This window comes from Coregonus clupeaformis, unplaced genomic scaffold, assembly GCF_020615455.1.
Source record: "Coregonus clupeaformis isolate EN_2021a unplaced genomic scaffold, ASM2061545v1 scaf2113, whole genome shotgun sequence".
Classification (NCBI taxonomy): Eukaryota; Metazoa; Chordata; class Actinopteri; order Salmoniformes; family Salmonidae; genus Coregonus; species Coregonus clupeaformis.
Genome location: NW_025535567.1, coordinates 19,847 through 44,000, shown reverse-complemented (window position 1 = coordinate 44,000; position 24,154 = coordinate 19,847). Strand labels below are relative to the sequence as shown.

The 24,154-nt window shown below is 43.5% G+C and overlaps 2 protein-coding genes across 3 annotated transcripts in view; both read left to right on the top strand.

Annotated features, from left to right (window-relative positions):
- The window catches only part of LOC121557231 (ATP-binding cassette sub-family C member 9), a 34,311-nt gene extending 28,691 nt beyond the window's left edge, over positions 1-5,620 (top strand). Inside the window, exons 20-21 of the mRNA XM_045219168.1 lie at positions 501-563; positions 4,352-5,620. Of these exons, the coding sequence (XP_045075103.1) occupies positions 501-563; positions 4,352-4,489 (201 nt within the window). The 3' untranslated portion in view covers positions 4,490-5,620. The remainder of the gene's footprint in view (positions 1-500; positions 564-4,351) is intronic.
- Positions 5,621-8,128: 2,508 nt separating this feature from the next.
- On the top strand, positions 8,129-17,468 carry kcnj8 (potassium inwardly rectifying channel subfamily J member 8). 2 transcript variants are annotated; one of them, XM_045219167.1, is made up of 4 exons: positions 8,129-8,269; positions 8,383-8,737; positions 10,286-10,492; positions 16,214-17,468. In XM_045219167.1, the coding sequence occupies exons 2-4, from the start codon at positions 8,388-8,390 to the stop codon at positions 16,920-16,922; spliced, it is 1,266 nt and encodes a 421-aa protein (XP_045075102.1). In that variant the 5' UTR covers positions 8,129-8,269; positions 8,383-8,387; the 3' UTR covers positions 16,923-17,468. The 2 variants fall into 2 exon arrangements, with proteins under 2 accessions (XP_045075102.1, XP_041727005.2); XM_041871071.2 differs by having other exon boundaries at positions 8,129-8,737.
- The last annotated feature ends 6,686 nt before the right edge of the window (positions 17,469-24,154 follow it).

Below are 24,154 nucleotides of genomic sequence, written 5' to 3'. Positions count from 1 at the left end.
CATCTTTTTAAGTGGGAGAACTTGCACAATTGGTGGCTGACTAAATACTTTTTTCCCCCACTGTACATTACTGGCAGTTTATATATATACATTACTGGCAGTTTATATATACATTACTGGCAGTTTATATATAGAGTGTGCGACTCTCTTTATTTGTTTTTATACGGAAAAGCAGGCCAACATCAATCTGAGGTCGTTACGATCACAGCTGTAGCATTAACCTTTGACCCTGACAGGTACACTCTATCAAACTACCATCACACTGTGATGTAGACAACAAAGAGGTGACAACACTCACAATGGAGTGACATTGCTGTGGAGTGCGCATGGTTGTATCTAAGGCTGTGCTCCTAATGACACACTATTCCCTATAAAGTGCACTATTTTCTGGCCAGGGCCTATAGGGCGATGGTCAAAAGTAGTGCACTATGCAAGGAATAGGGTGCCATTTGGGACACAGCCTAAAGAGCTGACCTACTTCTCATTTCTCACCCCTACAGGAGAATGTCTTACAGAAGGTGGTGATGACAGCCTTCGCCGACCGAACAGTCGTCACTATTGCAGTAAGTCTGTTACAGCCTGTAGGTCATTAGGTCATTAGCTTGAAAGGTCAGATGTGGAAGAGTTATTCTGTGTATAGATGTGGAGACTCCTCTTGGTCTGCTCTCTCTCTCTATGGATCAATCATTGGAGAAAGGATAGAGACTAGGACTAGCTGATTTCTCCTCGCTTTTAGATGAGCTCCTCTTCCTTATCCTATCTTTCCAATGTCTCCTGTTTCATCATACTGTACCTCTGCTACTCATGCCTCCAAATACTTCTCATGCCTCCAAATGCTTCTCATGCCTCCAAATGCTTCTCATGCCTCCAAATGCTTCTCATGCCTCCAAATGCATTTACGGACCGATTCAGAGTTGGGATAAGGCGGAACTCGAACATTACCATAAATCATTTATTGATGTCAGTGGGAGACTGATGAAAATTGATGTTAAGCGTGCTGCAGATCTCAACTCTGAATGAACCTCTCTAGACTCAAACAGCTTGTCTGCTGTCCTTCCTTCACCTGTCTTCTTCTCCTTGTTTTACCTGTCTGTCTGTTCTTGCTCCTCTCCTTCTGTCTCCCCGTCTATCCTTCTCACCGTTCTGCCGCCCAGCACCTGGTGTCCTCCATCTTGGAGGCTGAACAGGTGCTGGTGTTCTCCACGGGGCAGCTAGTGGAGTTTGACTCTGCAGCCAACCTGCTAGCACAGCAGGACAGCCTCTTCAGTGTCTTAGTGAGGACTCACAAGTAGGCCCTGTCCCACCCTGCCTCTCAGGCCTCTACAGCCTCCCGGGTTGGTACTGCATGTTGTCTGAGACCACTGTCAGGGGGTTAAAGAGAGGGGTACTACATCTAATCTGTCTGGGGGTTAAAGAGAGATACTACATCTAATCTGTCTGGGGGTTAAATAGAGGGGTACTACATCTAATCTGTCTGGGGGTTAAATAGAGGGGTACTACATCTAATCTGTCTGGGGGTTAAAGAGAGGGGTACTACATCTAATCTGTCTGGGGGTTAAATAGAGGGGTACTACATCTAATTTGTCTGGGGGTTAAGGAGGGATACTACATCTAATCTGTCTGGGGGTTAAAGAGGGATACTACATCTAATCTGTCTGGGTGTAAGGAGGGATACTACATCTAATCTGTCTGGGGGTTAAATAGAGGGGTACTACATCTAATCTGTCTGGGGGTTAAATAGAGGGGTACTACATCTAATTTGTCTGGGGGTTAAATAGAGGGGTACTACATCTAATTTGTCTGGGGGTTAAGGAGGGATACTACATCTAATCTGTCTGGGGGTTAAAGAGGGATACTACATCTAATCTGTCTGGGTGTAAGGAGGGATACTACATCTAATCTGTCTGGGGGTTAAGGAGGGATACTACATCTAATCTGTCTGGGGGTTAAAGAGAGGGTTACTACATCTAATCTGTCTGGGGGTTAAAGAGAGATACTACATCTAATCTGTCTGGGGGTTAAGGAGAGGGTTACTACATCTAATCTGTCTGGGGGTTAAGGAGGGATACTACATCTAATCTGTCTGGGGGTTAAAGAGGGATACTACATCTAATCTGTCTGGGGGTTAAAGAGGGATACTACATCTAATCTGTCTGGGGGTTGAGGACGGATACTACATCTAATCTGTCTGGGGGTTAAGGAGAGGGGTACTACATCTAATCTGTCTGGGGGTTAAGGAGAGAGGTACTACATCTAATCTGTCTGGGGGTTAAGGAGGGATACTACATCTAATCTGTCTGGGGGTTAAGGATAGGGATACTACATCTAATCTGTCTGGGGGTTAAAGAGGGATACTACATCTAATCTGTCTGGGGGTAAGGAGGGATACTACATCTAATCTGTCTGGGGGTTGAGGACGGATACTACATCTAATCTGTCTGGGGGTTAAGGAGAGGGGTACTATATCTAATCTGTCTGGGGGTTAAGGAGAGAGGTACTACTACATCTAATCTGTCTGGGGGTTAAGGAGGGATACTACATCTAATCTGTCTGGGGGTTAAGGATAGGGATACTACATCTAATCTGTCTGGGGGTTAAAGAGGGATACTACATCTAATCTGTCTGGGGGTTAAAGAGAGATACTACATCTAATCTGTCTGGGGGTTAAGGAGGGATACTACATCTAATCTGTCTGGGGGTTAAGGAGAGGGATACTACATCTAATCTGTCTGGGGGGTTAAAGAGAGGGGTACTACATCTAATCTGTCTGGGGGTTAAAGAGAGATACTACATCTAATCTGTCTGGGGGTTAAGGAGGGGTACTACATCTAATCTGTCTGGGGGTTAAAGAGAAGGGTACTACATCTAATCTGTCTGGGGGTTAAGGAGAGGGATACTACATCTAATCTGTCTGGGGGTTAAAGAGAGGGATACTACATCTAATCTGTCTGGGGGTTAAAGAGAGATACTACATCTAATCTGTCTGGGGGTTAAAGAGAGATACTACATCTAATCTGTCTGGGGGTTAAAGAGAGATACTACATCTAATCTGTCTGGGGGTTAAAGAGAGGGTTACTACATCTAATCTGTCTGGGGGTTAAGGAGAGGGGTACTACATCTAATCTGTCTGGGGGTTAAGGAGGGATACTACATCTAATCTGTCTGGGGGTTAAGAGAGGGATACTACATCTAATCTGTCTGGGGGTTAAGGATAGGGATACTACATCTAATCTGTCTGGGGGTTAAGGATAGGGATACTACATCTAATCTGTCTGGGGGTTAAAGAGGGATACTACATCTAATCTGTCTGGGGGTTAAGGAGAGGGGTACTACATCTAATCTGTCTGGGGGTTAAGGATAGGGATACTACATCTAATCTGTCTTGGGGTTAAGGATAGGGATACTACATCTAATCTGTCTGGGGGTTAAAGAGGGATACTACATCTAATCTGTCTGGGGGTTAAAGAGAGATACTACTTCTAATCTGTCTGGGGGTTAAAGAGAGATACTACATCTAATCTGTCTGGGGGTTAAAGAGAGATACTACATCTAATCTGTCTGGGGGTTAAGGAGGGGTACTACATCTAATCTGTCTGGGGGTTAAAGAGGGATACTACATCTAATCTGTCTGGGGGTTAAAGAGAGGGGTACTACATCTAATCTGTCTGGGGGTTAAAGAGAGATACTACATCTAATCTGTCTGGGGGTTAAGGAGGGGTACTACATCTAATCTGTTTGGGGGTTAAAGAGAAGGGTACTACATCTAATCTGTCTGGGGGTTAAAGAGGAATACTACATCTAATCTGTCTGGGGGTTAAAGAGATACTACATCTAATCTGTCTGGGGGTTAAAGAGAGATACTACATCTAATCTGTCTGGGGGTTAAAGAGAGATACTACATCTAATCTGTCTGGGGGTTAAATAGAGGGTTACTACATCTAATCTGTCTGGGGGTTAAGGAGGGATACTACATCTAATCTGTCTGGAGGTTAAAGAGAGGGGTACTACATCTAATCTGTCTGGGGGTTAAGGAGAGGGATACTACATCTAATCTGTCTGGAGGTTAAAGAGAGGGATACTACATCTAATCTGTCTGGGGGTTAAGGAGGGATACTACATCTAATCTAATTAGCAGTTGGCTCTTGGAGGTTGACTCTTGGGGTTGTGAAATAAGACTAAATGAAAATACATGTTTTTATTCAGGTATCTGTTAGATTTTCTCAGCACAGTTTATCTCTGTCTGTCTGGCTACATTGCAAGTCAAAGCTGCATTGCATCCCTTACTCTTTTTTGTGTAGTTAAACAATCAATGTAATGTGTGTGTGTGTGTGTGTGTGTGTTCTTCATGCAGCATCGTGTACACACTATCCTGGAAGCTGACCTGGTGATCGTGATGAAGCGAGGGAACATCTTGGAGATGGACAAACCAGAGAGCCTTCTGGAGCACGAGGACGGCATGTTCGCTTCCTTCGTCAGGGCTGACATGTAGACTCACACACTGTCAGCCAGCACAACATCAATCAGTCCATCAATCAATCAATTCATTAATCAATTAATCAGCCTCCTCAGTGTTTCCCACAATGCTTAGGTGGGGTGCAGAGGTCCAGATATTATTATCATTATTGACTGAAGCTAATACTGTAGGTTACTGTAGGGGAAACGGAGCCGGGCCGGTGGACCACCCCAACTTGGTAATGGTAGGGGAAACACTGCTTCCCAAAGCACCACTGATGGCCTTCGTGTTGATTATTGGTAATCTATTCGTTATTTATTGGTTGATTGATTGATAGAATTATTGACCTATTAACTTGGTCCTGTAAGGATCACAAATCGGTCATTAAATATGATTACAATTTTACAAAGCTTTACTTAAATGTTTTATGTTTAAATGATATATTTTGTTACACTTATTACTAGATCATGTATGTATATGTATATATTTTACACCATTACTCATAGGTAAGCAATAAGCAGGTATACTATAGTACTACTAGTATGGTACCAACACTGTAGGGTATATATCGCTGGAACATTTTTAGCCCGGCGACCCTCTGTCTGTCTGATGAGATGCTATGCTGACTGAACCATGGGACTGTGGACATTTAGTGGTCACTGACTCCCTCTTTGAAAAGCACAGCTTTCACCCAATGGGTGTGCTCTAAAGGACTGAATCCTAACGTGAGATGTGCATGCCTAACTTCAACTTGTACAAACCTTGTGTACTGTAAACCATGCATTCATGTCAAGATGTATGTGAAAACTTGGGAGTTATGCACGTTGATCTTAAGTTAAGATCCAGCCCTAAATGATAAGGGAAGATTCCGCTTTCTTCTCCCTACCATAAGCCAGCGTTAGCGTAGCTCAGGCCAGCGTTTCTACCATACATGGTTCTGGCTGGTGTTTATTGGTAAGGAAAGTGGTTTATATTTTCAGTATTAAACCTGGTTTCTGGGGAGCTGTGCCACTGTCCCACTGTAGTACCTGGATGTGTATAGTTATTTTGCATATCGAACAATGAGAATGTTATATTGACTTCTTTGTATTGTATTATAGCCTGAATGCCAAACTGATTCTTGTAATGTGACTTTGAAGAATATCAGTATTTGTTTTTACCACCATACTGCTGTGTTGTTTTGTTTGTGTGTAAAACGGTTTCTCATCTCAAGAAATTCGTTTTTTATTCATTCTTCATTCTTATTCAATCCCAAACTCATGACCCACAATTCCTGCCCTACTTTCCGTACACACGTGTCGGCTGTTTTCATGTTTTCAACTCACCTCTCAACCAAGTGAGAAGAACCATTCATTTAACACCTCTGTCTCGTTTCTGGAAAGACGCCCTCTCTATAATCTATGAATGGGTAAGCGTCTTCTAGCCTGGTTGAACCAGACTGAACCATTGTTTTACTTCACCATTGTTTCATTTAGCTTGGATTCCAGGCTAGGAATCCCCTCAACCTCCAAACTCTCCAATGCATACATTATAAGTGAGTAGAAGCCAAGTATGTTTAATGTAGCTTCTGCAGTGGCGGGTGGGTCCATGTATGTAAAAGGCCAAAGGTCAACAACATGGCCCCTATAGTGTGGCTGCTATCCTTCACCAGAGTTGTCTTTTTATGGGCAAAGCAGCACTTTGGTTTCAGTCAGTCTGTCAGAAAGCGCAGAGACACAACTCTCACCACTCTCTAGAAAGATGATCTCATGAGAGGAGAATGACTATAGATATAGAGCACTGATATATTGTCCAGGAGAATGACATTGGAGATGAGTGGTAGGCTATTTTCCCTCTGATGAATCTGAAGGCAAGGCTGTGGTGTGGTGTGTGTGTACGGCTATGACTGTCTGTTAATCCTACACTCTTAGGAAAAAGGGTTCCAGAAGGGTTCTTCGGCTGTCCCCACAGGAGAACCCTTTTTGGTTCCAGGTAGAACCCTTTTGGGTTCCATGTAGAACCCTCTGTGGAAAGGGTTCTACATGGATCCCAAAAGTGTTCTACCTGGAACCAAATAGGTTCTAGCTGGAACCAAAAATGGTTATTCGAAGGGTTGTTCGTTGGCCGATTTTGTCTTGAACGGATGGTCGGGGGTCGGAACATAATTACAAATAATTTGTAGACTGCAAATTGACCGCAAGAAGCCCAAACAGATATAATGTTTAACTAAAACATAATGATTTTAAACCTTGCTTACAGTTGTATATGATCACGTGTCTCTATTACAGTATGTGTGAGAATACTTGGGAACAGATTTTTTAAATTAAAATCACTTGGAGCTGATTTCCTTTTTTTGTGTGTGTGTGTGTGGGGGGGGGGGGGGGTTGCTCAGAAAGCTTGGGGGGCCAAATAAAACCACCCGTGGACCAGATTCGGCCTGCGGGCCACCAGTTGGGGAACCCTGTTCTATGGGGACAGCTGAAAAACCCTTTTAGGTTCTAGATAGAAAAACCCAGCTGCGTTGCAGTTCTTGACACACTCAAACCGGTGCGCCTGGCACCTACTACCATATCCCGTTCAAAGGCACTTAAATATTCACCCTCTGAATGGCACACATACACAATCCATGTCTCAATTGTCTCAAGGCTTAAAAATCCTTATTTAACCTGTCTCCTCCCCTTCATCTACACTGATTGAAGTGGATTTAACAAGTGAAATCAATAAGCGATCATAGCTTTCACATGGATTCACCTGGTCAGTCTATGTCATGGAAAGAGCAGGTGTTCTCAATGTTTTGTACACTCTACTTATAGATCTATAGTCATTCAGACTGCAGATATCCTTGATCCATATCACAAGAGATGATATCATCTCTGCTTTTACTGTTTATATTTTCAATCTTGGGAATGTGCACAGAAATATATGTTGAAATATTATCAATATCATTTCGAGACTACGTGTAGTCTTTTTTCATTTTATTTTATGTTTTAAGTATAGAACTAGTTGATCATTACACTGTGTGCCTACCTTTTTACACTTGAACTGATAATAAAAATGTGCTTTGAGTGAAAGTGCTTTTTGAGTTTAAAACGCTCACCTACACTCACTCTGTCTCTCACACACAACACACAAGACCTCCTCGCAGAGGACATCAGTTGCTAAATGGCGCCATCTCTTGGTCATCAATGGGAAGTGGCCCTATCCTAATAATTAATATATGCCATTTAGCAGACGCTTTTATCCAAAGCGACTTACAGTCATGTGTGCATACATTTTTACGTATCGGTGGTCCCGGGGATCACTACCCTGGCGTTACAAGCGCCATGCTCTACCAATTGAGCTACAGAGGACCACATGATAATGTAATAACACAGCAATAATTAGCTTACTGTTGGAAAACAAGTTATTTTTCTATTACACTTGCCTTGTATAAAAATAAAACATCAATTATATTTTGCTTTTGTACCCAGTAATGGGATGGTTTAACCATTACCTCAAATACCGGTATCGATGAACTAAACATAATTTCCAACGGGTACAAATATATTGTTTTGTTTTTAAATCAATAAAACAAAACAAAAACATAATTTAGAAGTAATTACTGTGGTTTCCTCTTTGTTGAACAAAGCCAGCAGTGCATTGCATCCCGCCCATAGAGTGGAGCAGCTACGTCAATAGAATTTGGGATGCGCCCTTGGTCGGTGACTGCCTGGAAGCTCTCACCCGTCAGTACAACTTTTTGGAAGTGGCGATAGAGCTGACCAAACAGCTACAAACTTTTATGTGATAGAAGTTAATTGAAATCAAATCGATGAAAAACGTTACCAAATAACCCGGGTAAGAATTTATCCAACTCTGAATCATGTTTTACGCAAGCTGACAGGATAATTACGCACGACTAAAAAAACACTTCGGTTTACTGAAACTTTGTTCCTCTATTGCAAATGCAGTAAGGATGTTGGCGAGAAAAAGCATCATCCCGGAGGAGTTCTCCCTACCGGGGCTTGCTTCTAGGATCCCCCGCAAACCAGTGTTCAGGGACCGGGTGAACAAAGCCCGCTTCATCGCCAAGAGCGGATCCTGCAACTTGGCGCACAAGAACATCCGAGAACAGGGAAGATTCCTGCAAGACGTCTTCACCACTCTGGTGGACCTGAAATGGCGCTTCACCCTGGTCATCTTTACCATGACTTTTCTGTGCAGTTGGCTCCTCTTCGCCATGTGCTGGTGGCTTGTGGCCTTTGCCCATGGAGACCTTGAACCCAACCGCACGTCTGGCATTGAGCAGTGCGTCACCAACGTCAAGTGAGTAGTATAGTATAGGCTCTATACATATTTTGAACTGTTGATGTTTGGGGATTTAACTTCTATATATTTCTGAATGTCTGTATTGTGTGTGGTAACTTGTGTATTTTAAGGGCGGGAATAAATTATATGGATTTATTGGGGACTTTTAGTGCAATTATTACATATACTCAGTTTTAGAATAACTTTGCTATTTTTTATTATAACACTGTTACAGTTATATGATAGAGCTCCTTGCCATAGAAAAAAACGAATTTTCTTCAACTGATAAGGAACTTAAAGGGATACTTTTTTGGCAATGAAGCCCTTTATCAGATGAACTCATGGAAACCATTTTTATGTCTCTGCATCCAGTATGAAGGAAGTTGGAGGTCGTTTCGGGAGCCAATGCTAACTAGCATTAGCGCAATGACTGGAAGTCTGTGGTATCTACTAGCATACTAGCAGTTACCAGCAATGACTGGAAGTCTACGGTATCTACTAGCATGCAAGCAGTTACCATAGACTTCCAGGCATTGCGCTAACGCTAGGTAGCAATTGCGTTAATGATAGTTAGTAACTTCCTTCAATCTGCATGCAAGACATAAAAAGGCTATCCACGAGTTCATCTGACTGGGGAAGTAGATAAAGGGCTTCATTGCCAAAATCCTGAAGTATCCCTTTAAAAGGGCAAATCTGCAGTTGCTACATTTATCATTGGATTTATAAATTAATGATATGTACCAATTGATTCTTAAAGAATTTAAGTATAATTTATTGTTCAACTGTCATACCCCAGCTGAATGCAAATATAAGCCTCAAAACATGGAAGTAAAGTAAGTAGCCTTGCACGAGCATTGGCGTGTGCGAGCAGGAAGCGTGAGGCAGCTTGATGTACAAGTACAGGACGCTAGTCTATCACTGGGCCTTAACCCCAATCTCCTTAATGCTGAGTGCCAAGCAGAGACGCATCAGGTCCCATTTTTACAGTATTTGGTATCGAACTCCAAACCTTCCAATCTCAGGGTGGACATTCTAACCACAAGGCCACTGAGACATGGTTAAAACTATCATTTTGATATCATGGATGATCAGTCCTTGCATCCATAGCTCCGTCTATGAATTTGAGAGTGGTTACATTTCTCCGGCCCCATCCCTCAGCTTTTTACCGAAGCAGGGGAGTGGAGCACGCTTTGTTATTGTTTCAACTGCTGATTGCCCAGTTAAAGTCTCCAACATATTGCTGTCATTATTTAGTCCTCTGAGATCAGTGGTTGTAGGGGGAAGCAGATGAGGACAGGAAGCCATATGAAACCACACAGCCTGTCCAGTAGCTTCCTGCTCCTCTGACCCCTGTGACCTCTCTACCTTCACCACAGATGTAGGATCAGGTCTCTACCCTCACCACAGATGTAGGATCAGGTCTCTACACCGCTATTACAGATGTAGGATCAGGTCTCTACAACAAACATCTGACCCTTGACCAATGTTTATGTCCAACGTCTCCCTCCTCTTTAACTCTCATTTCCTCTGACCCCTGACCTTTGACCTGCTCTCTCTGCTCTGCAGGTCATTCACCTCAGCCTTCCTGTTCTCCATCGAGGTCCAAGTGACCATCGGTTTTGGCCACCGTATGATCACAGAGCAGTGCCCCACGGCCATCGCCGTCCTCATCTTCCAGAACATCGCTGGCCTCATCATCAACGCCATCATGCTGGGGTGCATCTTCATGAAGACAGCCCAGTCGCACCGCCGCGCCGAGACGCTCATCTTCAGGTGGGATGGTAGCCTAGAGGTTAGATTAGGTTGGAGAGGCGGGCCAGCAACAGTGTAGGGTGAAGTTGCCCCTAGATCATTGGTGGGCAAACCTTTTGGCTCAAGGGCCACATTGAGTTTTTTGAAACCAAGTGAAGGGCCACATACTATATGCGTGACAAAACATGTGAAGCCTTTATTCATTTTCACATTGACACGCAACTACTAGTGTACTGTAGGTGTACATATGCTTGCAGAACAATTCTACCCTTGTACCATCTCTACCCTTGTTTTTTGTGAACACGTTTTTCACAAATTTTTACAAATTTTTCACAAAATTTATATAGTTTATGACATCACAGACACAGTCAAACACAGACACAGATCCTGCATCTCTACCCTTGTAAAGTACAATACAACTTACAATCACAGTATGCAAACTTAAAAATAGATATATATTAAATGACTGGAGACATGCAAAATGTTTAAAAAAAAAGATTATACAATTTGAGTGAAACATATGGTAAGAGCATCCGTTTCATTTGCAATGGTCTGTTTTTGAAAGCATATTAAGGAACAATTCTCATCTCCATTGTGAGCCATATTTACAGTTATCCAATCACCTCAGCCCAAATCTGACTGAGTAGTTATTACCTGTATCAAAGTGCATTGCTGGATAATTCTCACTGCATAACCATCACCATGAAAAAGCATAATCCTTGCCTACCCCAGTCACGGTTATTCGAGTCTTAATGTGAACAATGGGTCCGGTCACCTCTCTTGGCAAGGGCATCAAAGTCTGGTGTCATCTTTGATGTAGCGATTCTCAGAACAGCTGACAAGTGGTCATTTGTTAAATTTGACCTGTGGCGGGATTTGTTGTAATTCATGACTGAGAACGTTTGTTCACACAGTATCTCACAAAAGTGATTACACCCCTCACATTTTTGTAAATATTTGAGTATATCTTTTCATGTGACAACACTGAAGAAATGAGTGTACAGCTTGTATAACAGTGTAAATTTGCTGTCCCCTCAAAATAACTCAACACACAGCCATTCATGTCTAAACCCGCTGGCAACAAAAGTGAGTACACCCCTAAGTGAAAATGTCCAAATTGGGCCCAAAGTGTCAATATTTTGTGTGGCCACCATCATTTTCCAGCACTTCCTTAACCCTCTTGGGCATGGAGTTCACCAGAGCTTCACAGGTTGCCACTGGAGTCCTCTTCCACTCCTCCATGACGACATCACAGAGCTGGTGGATGTTAGAGACCTTGCACTCCTCCACCTTCCGTTTGAGGATACCCCACAGATGCTCAATAGGGTTTAGGTCTGGAGACATGCTTGGCCAGTCCATCACCTTTACCCTCAGCTTCTTTAGCAAGGCAGTGGTCGTCTTGGAGGTGTGTTTGGGGTCGTTATCATGTTGGAATACTGCCCTGCGGCCCAGTCTCTGAAGGGGGGGGATCATGCTCTGCTTCAGTATGTCACAGTACATGTTGGCATTCATGGTTCCCTCAATGAACTGTAGCGCCCCAGTGCCGGCAGCACTCATGCAGCCCCAGACCATGACACTCCCACCACCATGCTTGACTGTAGGCAAGGCACATTTGTCTCTGTACTCCTCCCCTGGTTGCCGCCACACACGTTTGACACCATCTGAAGCAAATAAGTTTATCTTGGTCTCATCAGACCACAGGACATGGTTCCAGTAATCCATGTCCTTAGTCTGCTTGTCTTCAGCAAACTGTTTGCGGGCTTTCTTGTGCATCATCTTTAGAAGAGGCTTCCTTCTGGGACGACAGCCATGCAGACCAATTTGATGCAGTGTGCGCCGTATGGTCTGAGCACTGACAGGCTGACCCCCCACCCCTTCAACCTCTGCAGCAATGCTGGCAGCACTCATATGTCAATTTCCCAAAGACAACCTCTGGATATGACGCTGAGCACGTGCACTCAACTTCTTTGGTCGACCATGGCGAGGCCTGTTCTGAGTGGAACCTGTTCTGTTAAACCGCTGTATGGCCTTGGCCACCGTGCTGCAGCTCAGTTTCAAGGTCTTGGCAATCTTCTTATAGCCCAGGCAATCTTTATGTAGAGCAACAATTCTTTTTTTCAGATCCTCAGAGAGTTCTTTGCCATGAGGTGCCATGTTGAACTTCCAGTGACCAGTATGAGGGAGTGTGAGAGTGATGACACCAAATTTAACACACCTGCTCCCCCATTCACACCTGAGACCTTGTAACACTAACGAGTCACATGACACCGGGGAGGGTAAATGGCTAATTGGGCCCAATTTGGACATTTTCACTTAGGGGTGTACTCACTTTTGTTGCCAGCGGTTTCGACATTAATGGCTGTGTGTTGAGTTATTTTGAGGGGACAGCAAATTTCCACTGTTATACAAGCTGTACACTCACTACTTTACATTGTAGCAAAGTGTCATTTCTTCAGTGTTGTCACATGAAAAGATATACTCAAATATTTACAAAAATGTGAGGGGTGTACTCACTTTCGTGAGATACTGTATGTGGACCCGAATAAAACAAGCATCCTTTGGGCGTGCTTTTTAATGTTTGGAAACTTTGTTTCATTCAGTGAGCCATAGAACTGGTCTATTGTTGCTGTTTTGTACTTCTCCTTCAAAGCACTGTCACATTGGATGTCGATGAGCTCCAATTGTGTGTCTGGTGGTGCTTTCTCACTGTCGAAAGACAGGGGGCATGATACAAGCTCCAGCTCAGTCTCAATCTTGGTGAATCTGAAAAGCGGCGGGAACTCAGCATGCAGGTCGATCAAAGTGCTACTGTATGTCTCAGATGTGGGCGCGTTCAGTGCGGCCAGTGTCGGAAAATGAGCGAGAGACCGGCTGCTCATTTGTCTGGAGAACAACATAAGTTTGGCCTTGAATGCTTTCACTTTGGAATACAGTTCATGCACAAAAATACAATTTCCCTGCAGTTTCACATTTAGAACGTTCAGATGCCCCAATATGTCCACACCGAAAGCAAAGTCGTCAGCTTTACCAACCATATCAAGGAACATACCTATCTCCCCTCTCAGTTCCCACACACGGCAAAATACTTTTCCCAGGCTTAGCCAGCGCACATTTGAAGGGTACAACAAGTCCTGGTGCTCTGCCTCTGTGTCATTGAGCAGTTGAATGAACTGACGATGGTTAAGCCCCCTTGCCCGTATAAAGTTGACAAGGTTTACAACCGCTTTGACAACATTTTCCAGCTTTAACACACTTTTACACAGGGCTTCCTGATGAATAATACAGTGAAGAAATATCAATTCCTCCGAGTTAGGGCTTTCTTCTTTTACTTTGTCTTGTAATCTTTTTAGTAGGCCAATGTTTTTACCGGTTAGATTTGGTGATCCATCTGTTATGACGTTTGTCAGTGTGCTCCACGGTAGATTCATTCTTTCCAAGGAGGCAGACACCCTGTCATATAAATCAGAGCACCTGGTTGTTCCCATCATTGATTCCATCGCTAGAAGTTCCAAAGTTCTCATTTATTCCTCTGACAAAAATTAAAAGTTGAGCGGTGTCTCTGATGTCAGTACTCTCATCCAGTGCTATATAAAAAAGAACGAAGCCATCTGCTTTTTTATTCAACTCTGAAATTAGCTCCTCATCTATCACTTCCACGCGCCTGGTGATGGTTCTGCGTGATAAGCTAATTTTCTCGAATTGGCTTTTACTCTCAGGACAAAGTATACCAGCACTCTTTCACAAACTCCCCTTCAGCAAAAGGCTATGCTTTGCGATTTTATGTGCCACTACGTAGCTTGCCTTAGTTACGGAGTCTTGAGTAGAGCACCGTTTAGGAAACATATTTTGTTGGGCTTTTAAGTTTGTGGCAAGTTTTGAGGCCTTCCTGCCTTTTCCTGAGAGGACAGATTGCTAGCGTAGTTCGCATGCTTGCTTGAAAAATGATAATTGATAATATATTCCTTAAAAACAGCGACACTTTCTTGGCATATCAGACATACCACCTTATGTCTAATATTAGTAAAAAAGTATTTTGCTGTCCATTCTTCTTTAAAACACACAACATTCAGAGTCCACTTTTCTCATTTTCACAGCACTCATTTTTCACGTCAAAAGTCGTCAAGCAATGAATTGGCTATGATGACTGAGCACATTCTGAATCTGACTGTAGGCCCAAATACAGGGCGCGCTGCCAGGCTACAGCGCCATCTATTGGAGATTGTTTGTATATCATGGAATTAGTAATTTTAGGCCAAAAAATCGTAACTCAAATATAATAATATTTAATACATTTAAAAAATGTCTAATGGTTAAGATTAGGATTGGGGGAGCAGAAGCTGATCCTAGATCTGTACCTTGGGAAAACGTCACCCTGGAGAGGTAGAGGATAGAGAGAGGCGGGCCAGCATCCGAAGGGTTGCCAGTTCGAATCCTAAATCTGGTGCACGGTAGGGCTGCACAATTAATCGAATTCACATCGAAAACGCAATATCCATATCGCAAGAGATCCGTATTTCATGCAATATATGAGACGCCACTAAGCCGTGTGTGACGGCCGTTTTTATAGTTTACTTTGTTTGTAGTCTCTCTCCCTATCCTCTTGTGGCTGTTTCCCACACACACTTAGCCCCACCCCTTGTCAATCAAGCAGCGCAGTTCCTCCTCCTCGCTGTTAGATTCTCTATAAGGTTGCATGCTAGATTAGATTGTTAGATTGTTTGCTTACATCATACAGCCCTAGTATATCCATATCACGCAGCCCTGGGTATATCCATATCACGCAGCCCTAGTATATCCATATCACGCAGCCCTGGGTATATCCATATCACGCAGCCCTGGGTATATCCATATCACGCAGCCCTAGTATATCCATATCACGCAGCTCTAGTATATCCATATCATGCAGCCCTAGTATATCCATATCATGCAGCCCTAGTATATCCATATCACGCAGCCCTAGTATATCCATATCACGCAGCCCTGGGTATATCCATATCACGCAGCCCTAGTATATCCATATCACGCAGCCCTAGTATATCCATATCACGCAGCCCTAGTATATCCATATCACGCAGCCCTAGTATATCCATATCACGCAGCCCTAGTATATCCATATCACGCAGCCCTAGTATATCCATATCATGCAGCCCTAGTATATCTATATCGTGCAGCCCTAGTATATCCATATCATACAGCCCTAGTATCGTGCAGCCCTAGTATATCCATATCATGCAGCCCTAGTATATCCATATCATGCAGCCCTAGTATATCCATATCACGCAGCCCTAGTATATCCATATCACGCAGCCCTGGGTATATCCATATCACGCAGCCCTAGTATATCCATATCACGCAGCCCTAGTATATCCATATCACGCAGCCCTAGTATATCCATATCATGCAGCCCTAGTATATCCATATCACGCAGCCCTAGTATATCCATATCACGCAGCCCTAGTATATCCATATCACGCAGCCCTAGTATATCCATATCACGCAGCCCTAGTATATCCATATCATGCAGCCCTAGTATATCCATATCATGCAGCCCTAGTATATCCATATCGTGCAGCCCTAGTATCGTGCAGCCCTGGTGCATGGGTAGTGAACTGGCTACCAGAGGGTTGCTGGCATCGGTATCCTAGATACTGGAAAATAGTTACAGATCTGTAAAGAAAATGTGATCGGTAAAGAAAATGGACAATAAAGTTTATCTAATATCTTGTCATATCTTATTTTCAGCCGCAACGCCGTCATCGCTGTGCGCAACAACCGCCTCTGCTTCATGACCCGCGTGGGCGACCTCCGCAAGTCCATGATCATTGGCGCCGCCGTCCGCCTCCAGGTGGTCCGCAAGACCACCACCCCCGAAGGCGAGGTCATCCCAATCCACCAGATCGACGTGCAGACGGAGAGCGCCGCGGCGAGCAACTCCATCTTCCTCTTGGCGCCGCTCATTATCTGCCATACGATCGATAAGGAGAGTCCGCTGTACGACCTGTCGGCCATGGAGCTGCAGTGCAGCGACCTGGAGGTGATTGTGATCTTGGAGGGCGTGGTGGAGACCACGGGCATCACCACCCAGGCCCGGACCTCCTATGTCAGCGAGGAGATCCAGTGGGGTCACCGCTTTGTGCCCATCGTGACCGAGGAGGACGGGGTGTACTCGGTGGACTACTCCAAGTTCGGGAACACGGTCAAGGTGGCGACGCCGAGGTGTTCTGCCCGCGAGCTGGACGAGAAGCCCTCCATACTCATCCAGACGCTACAGAAGAGCGAGCTGAGCCACCAGAACTCACTGAGGAAGAGGAACTCCATGAGGCGGAACAACGCCATGAGGAACAGCGGCGGGAGCTCCGGCACCATGCGGAGGAACAACTCGGCCCTCACCGTGCCCAAAGTGCAGTTCCTCACCCCCGAGGCAGCGAGCCAGAACATGGCCGTCACATGACACGAGGCCTGGCTCCCATTGGCTGTCCTGCTCTTCCTGGGTGGGACCTCCCATGTTTATCCTCTGGCTCAGTTAGAGCTGACTCTGGCCCTGTTCCCCACACTCTGCCACATATACAGTAGTCAATGCTATACCTGACACACACAATTCCCTGTTATTATTGTTGTGATGATGGATTTTACCTGTTTTAGTTACTGACTAGTGTCTCATTTTCAGTCTGGTTCTTTTCAAGTGCCTTTGTCTTAAAACGGGGGGTATAAGCTGTAATAAGCATCCACAAGTTGTACTCTATGATGTAAATACTTTTACACATGTAATTTCTCATTATATTGTGTTGTAATGAATTCTGTACTCATCACTAAAGCCAATTGATTATTTAATTTGCTCTTTAATGTTACCGTGACCAAATAACATATTATTACAGCTGATAATGACCAACTCTTGCCTAATAGTAGAAGAAAATGTTTTGATACCAGATACAAAATGTATTACACACCAACCTTGTGCCTCATTCTTATCAACCCCTTTAATAAAGCATTTGCTCCAGTACTGTATGAAAATATTACTGATTGTTTTGGGTTCGATTGGCACATTTTCCCCTCAAATTGCATCTAAATTATTGGACAAATGTGTATTTTCACTGTGATGATTCAATAGCACTTACAAATCAAATTGTGGGAAACCTATATACATTTATTCTGTGCACAAGTTGATCAAAGAATAATTTGGTTCACAGGTTAGAAAAAAAGATACATGTAGATATTTTTGATTGCGTCATCACATTATCTATCGAGCGGTCGTCATTTGTTACCACAGCCACAAAGTTATAAACCCCGCCTATTTCTACAATTTATCTTATTAAATTCTGATTTTATAGCTAACCTTATGCCTAACCTTAATATAAGACCAAAGTGCTCATTTTTGTTTTCAGGAATTTTTACGATATAGCCAATTTTGACTTTGTGGCTGTGGTAATGAGTGGAAACCCAATCGGTCGAGCATGTGCAACGAAGTTCAAACTTGTTGCAAAGACAGGTTTAGAAACTCTGAGGTACGGTACTCTGCGCTTGTTGTGGGTGGTAACAAAGATGGTGGACCGGAAATAAATAAGAAGTGGGATATCTCGCTTTCTCTACTGTCTCAGGTGGAGATTCTACAACAACACTTGACTTTGCAGAGATTGGAATTTTGCGCAATTGAAGAGCATGCGCCAAAATGAAGTTGGCTGAAGCGTGGCGAAAATCTTTGGCCTGCTCTACAGTTTCTTGGAAATCCAACATTGAATTCTAGGTCGCCAGAAATGAGCAGAGGAAACTTCCCTGATTCAAACGCTCATTTCTGGTTTCCAGGCAAGCCCTAAGGCAATATAGGCTACACCTAAGGGTTGCAATAATAATGTGTAATGTGTTAATCGGAATTACTTTAAAGATGCACTATGTACACTGAACAAAAATATAAATGCAACAATTTCAAAGATTTTACTGAGTTACAGTAATTATAAGGAAAACAGTCAATTGAAATAAATGCATTAGGCACTAATCTATGGATTTCACGCAATGGTATCTCTGTGCATTCAAATTGCCATAGATAAAATGCCATCTGCCCGGTACAGTTGAAACCGGGATTCATCCGTGAAGAGCACCCTTCTCCAGCGTGCTAGTGACTATCGAAGGTGAGCATTTACCCAATTAAGTCAGTTACAACACCGAACTGCAGTTAGGTCAAGACCCTGGTCAAGGACGACTATGACGCAATGAGCTTCCCTGAGAAGGTTTCTGACCGTTTGTGCAGAAATTATTCGGTTGTGCAAACTCACAGTTTCATCAGCTGTCTGGTTGGCTGGTCTCAGACGATCCTGCAGGTGAAGAAGCCTGATGTGGAGGTCCTGGGCTGGCGTGGTTACAAGTGGTCTGGGGTTGTGAGGCCGGTTGGATGTACTGCCAAACTCTCTAAAACAACGTTGGAGGCAGCTTATGGTAGAGAAATTAATATTACATTCTCTGGCAACAGATCTGGTGGACATTCCTGCAGTCAGCATGCCAATTGCGTGCTCCCTCAAAACTTGAGCCATCTGTGGCATTGTGTTGTGTGACAAAACTGCACATTTTAGAGTGGCCTTTTATTGTCCCCAGCACAAGGTGTACCTGTGTAATGATCATGCTGTTTAATCAGCTTCTTGATATGCCACACCTGTCAGGTGGATGGATTATCTTGGCAAAGGAGAAATGCTCACTAACAGGGATGTCATCAAATTTGTGCACAAAATTTGAGAGAAATAAGCTTTTTGTGAGTATGGAACATTTCTGGGATCTTTTATTTTAGCACATGAAACATGGGGCCAACACTTTACATGTTGCCTTCATATTTTTGTTCAGAATGGAAATCGCTCTGCCATTTCTTGGTTGGCAAAATTCTGATAGTTCCCCTAATTTCAGTTTGTGACAAAACAAGCAAGTATAGTGTAGAGAATCATTGTACCATCTAAACCGCTGTGAAATATATTTTCCATAACCAAAAATATTGTATTTTCAGCTGTTTGAAGCTGGTGTACAAAACAAAGTAAAAGGCGCAAAAACGAAACATAAGCACGGGAAGCATAGAAATAGCGCACGCAGAACAGATCTACCGCTTCTTAGACTTGCGTTCAATGAGAATGACATTTATATAACTCACATTTCTATGTGAATTTGGTTGGGTCACCCAAAAAGTTACATATTGCAGCTTTAATGCATTTATCCCTATTAACTAACATGTTTTCTTACCTATGCTGCTAAATAGCTAGCTAGCTAGGTTCGTTTGCCAATTTAAGTTTGAAGTTAGCCTAGTACCACAGAAGAACTGTTGGGTTCTATTTTTCTCATAATTGGATCTGTATGTGATTAATAGCTTAGAAGGAATGCATTAATGAGGAGCATAGGTTTGTACTATACTGATATAAATTGTTTCACATAACAGGCTGTGATTCATGTGTGGAACGTTAGGGGAAGGACAGATAAGACTTGTATTTCTTACAGATACGAACACTGCCTCTTTGTTGTCTGTGAACCGTTGTCTGTGAACTGTCCTTGGATGTAGGAACGTACAGTCTTTTGGGTGCTGACTCTACAGGTTATTATGATAGCAACTTATGCCTGGAACGGTGGAGCGCCAAGGGGTGGGACTAACCCGTGCGCCAACGGATTGGCTGAGTAAAGTCTAAACCACACTCAGTCCTTTACTCTGATTGGCCAACAGAAGAGGTGGGAACTCTCTGTCAGAGTATTTGAGAAAGTACCTGTAAACAATGGTTTAGTTCTCTGAGTGCCCTGCGTGGTATCTCAGCGGACCCGTATATACGAACCTTCATACTTATCATACATACATTTTGCATATAATAAATTTAGCTTGGATTGAAGATCTCTTGATTCTTATTCCAATACCAGATTTGAATTACGCAATTTCTAACAGAACCAAAAATGAATAGCGACACCACGCTATCTTTTTGGGCTTTTATGTAGATCTGCAATAATATTATTAAAAGACAGGACAGGAATGCACCATCTGACAAGTTGTTCTTTCTCTCTCAGTGTTTTCTCGGACTGAGGAGAACGGGAGCTACGGACTTGTACCAGGGTGTTAGTAGGTAACGTAAGCACCCAGATGGAATAAAATACATTTAATGAAATAAAAACCGAAGATGTAAATATCATCCAGCTACTGTAGCTGCCTTCTTAACATCAACCGGCAGTACTAAATTAGTAGCGCAACAAATTAAAATATAAACCAAAACTAAAGTTCCTGCCGATCATAGCGACTGACTCCCCCTTTTGTCTGAACTTGTAACATTCCTGTTCGCGGGCTTGGGCCACTGACCCTTAACCTGGATGTTCTGTTCTGCGTTGTGTACTATTCTAATAATTTGAAGTTGGATGGAATAACCATTTTAACTCTCCTACAATCATAATGATATCAAATAACTACAGACAGTGGTGGAAAAAGTACGCAATTGTCATACTTGAGTAAAAGTAAAGATACCTTAATAGAAAATGACTCAAGTAAAAGTGAAAGTCACCCAGTAAAATTCTACTTGAGTAAAAGTCTAAAAGTATTTGGTTTAAAATATACTTAAGTATCAAAAGTAAATGTAATTACTAAAATATACTTAAGTATCAAAAGTAAAAGTATAAATATTTTCAAATTCCTTATATTAAGCAAACCAGGCTGCACCATTTTCTTGTTTTTTATTTACAGAGCCAGAGGCACACACCAACATTCAGACATCAAGTTCGGTTAATAAAAAAGTGGTCAGATGACGCAGATGCTAAGCTACAGGACTGTTTTGCTAGCACAGACTGGAACATGTTCCGGGATTCTTCAGATAGCATTGAGGAGTACACCACATCAGTCACTGGCTTCATCAATTCTAACCCGGACGCTTATAAGAAATCCCGCTATGCCCTGCGACGAACCATCAAACAGGCAAAGAGTCAATACAGGACTAAGATTGAATCGTACTACACCGGCTCTGATGCTCGTCGGATGTGGCAGGGCTTGAAAACTATTACAGACTACAAAGGGAAGCACAGCCGCGAGCTGCCCAGTGACACAAGACTTCCAGACGAGCTAAACCACTTCTATGCTCGCTTCGAGGCAAGCAACACTGAAGCATGCATGAGAGCACCAGCTGTTCCTGATGACTATGTGATCACGCTCTCCGTAGCCGATGTGAGTAAGACTTTTAAGCAGGTCAACATTCACAAGGCCGCAGGGCCAGACGGATTACCAGGACGTGTACTGCGAGCATGTGCTGACCAACTGGCAAGTGTCTTCACTGACATTTTCAACATGTCCCTGACTGAGTCTGTAATACCAACATGTTTCAAGCAGACCACCATTGTCCCCGTGCCCAAGGACTCTAAGATAACCTGTCTAAATGACTACCGACCCGTAGCGCTGACGTCTGTAGCCATGAAGTGCTTTGAAAGGCTGGTCATGGCTCACATCAACACCATTATCCCAGAAACCCTAGAACCACTCCAATTTGCATACCGCCCCAACAGATCCACAGATGTTGCTATCTCTATTGCACTCCACACTGCCCTTTCCCACCTGGACAAGAGGAACACCTACGTGAGAATGCTATTCATTGACTACAGCTCAGCATTCAACACCATAGTGCCCTCAAAGCACATCACTAAGCTAAGGATCCTGGGACTAAACACCTCCCTCTGCAACTGGATCCTGGACTTCCTGACGGGCCGCCCCCAGGTGGTAAGGGTAGGTAACAACACATCTGCCACACTGATCCTCAACACGGGGGCCCCTCAGGGGTGCGTGCTCAGTCCCCTCCTGTACTCCCTGTTCACCCATGACTGCATGGCCAGGCACGACTCCGACACCATCATTAAGTTTGCCGACGACACAACAGTGGTATGCCTGACCACCGACAACGATGAGACAGCCTATAGGGAGGAGGTCAGAGACCTGGCCGTGTGGTGCCAGGATAACAACCTCTCCCTCAACGTGACCAAGACAAAGGAGATGATTGTGGACTACAGGAAAAAAAAGAGGACTGAGCACGCCCCCATTCTCATCGACGGGGCTGTAGTGGAACAGGTTGAGAGCTTCAAGTTCCAACGAACTATCATGGTCCAAACACACCAAGACAGTCGTGAAGAGGGCACGACAAAGCCTATTCCCCCTCAGGAGACTGAAAAGATTTGGCATGGGTCCTCAGATCCTCAAAAAATTCTACAGCTGCACCATCGAGAGCATCCTGACTGGTTGCATCACCGCCTGGTATGGCAACTGCTTGGCCTCCGACCGCAAGGCACTACAGAGGGTAGTGCGTACGGCCCAGTACTTCACTGGGGCCAAGCTTCCTGCCATCCATACCTCTATACCAGGCGGTGTCAGAGGAAGGCCCTAAAAATTGTCAAAGACTCCAGCCACCCTAGTCATAGACTGTTCTCTCTGCTACCGCACGGCAAGCGGTACAGGAGTGCCAAGTCTAGGTCCAAAAGACTTCTCAACAGCTTCTACCCCCAAGCCATAAGACTCCTGAATAGCTAATCATGGCTACCCAGACTATTTGCACTGCCCCCCCACTCCATCTTTTTACGCTGCTGCTACTCTGTCAATTATTTATGCATAGTCACTTTAACTCTACCCACATGTACATATTACTTCAACTACCTCAACTAGCCGGTGCCCCCGCACATTGACTCTGCACCGGTACCCCCCTGTATATATAGCCTCCCTACTGTTATTTTATTTTACTTCTGCTCTTTTTTTCTCAACACTTTTTTGTTGTTTTATTCTACTTTTTTATTAAAAATAAATGCACTGTTGGTTAAGGGCTGTAATTAAGCATTTCACTGTAATGTCTGCACCTGTTGTATTCGGCGCATGTGGCCAATACAATTATTTGATTTGATTTGATCAATTACAAACAAAGTATTTGTGTTTTAGTGAGTCTGCCAGATCAGAGGCAGTAGGTATGACCAGGGATGTTCAGTTGATAGTGCGTGAATTGGACAATTTTCCTGACCTGCTAAGAATAAAAATGTAATGAGTACTTTTGGGTGTCAAGGAAAATGTATGGTGTAAAAAGTGCAATATTTTCTTAAGGAATGTAGTAAAGTAAAAGTAGTCACAAATATGAATTGAAAGTAAAGTACAGATACCCTAAAAAAAAATACTTAAGTAGTACTTTAAAGTATTTTTACTTAAGTAGTTTACACCACTGACTACAGACACAATTTTCTACTACTGTTCTAAACACTTCCACATCTTGTTAGGATCCACCCCGGCGACGTACTGCCTGCAGATCCTTGTTGGCCCCCATGGTATCTAGATCAGTTCAATGCAATCGTACTTTTACATGACAATTGGTCAGTGCTATCCGAAATCCTTGGGACGTCCCTACCCTAAACTCTAACCCTTAACCTTAACCCGTTTAAACGTCAACTTCAATGGGGTAGGGACGTTCCAAGGATCTTATATAACACGAACCCATGACAATGGAATGTTTCACATCCCATCATGCATTGCGGTATGCTAGCTACATTATTATTTTTTAAATACAAACTATGCACACCTTGGGTTATCGAAACGTTTTGCACACATTTTGGTCCTAATATATTACGATTGCACACAAATTAGCACCACATTGTACCGCGACGTTATTGTGAACCGTCTCCGTAAATTGTATCCTCCGTGGTGGCTACCTTGCCTTTTTCAACTGGTTAATC

Bases quoted from the DNA above. Each gene is read 5' to 3' on its own strand.
- kcnj8 (XM_045219167.1), top strand. From the start codon at position 8,388: ATGTTGGCGAGAAAAAGCATCATCCCGGAGGAGTTCTCCCTACCGGGG. The intron at 8,738-10,285 runs GTGAGTAGTATA...TCTGCTCTGCAG, and splicing joins CAGTGCGTCACCAACGTCAA to GTCATTCACCTCAGCCTTCC. The intron at 10,493-16,213 runs GTGGGATGGTAG...TCTTATTTTCAG, and splicing joins GCCGAGACGCTCATCTTCAG to CCGCAACGCCGTCATCGCTG.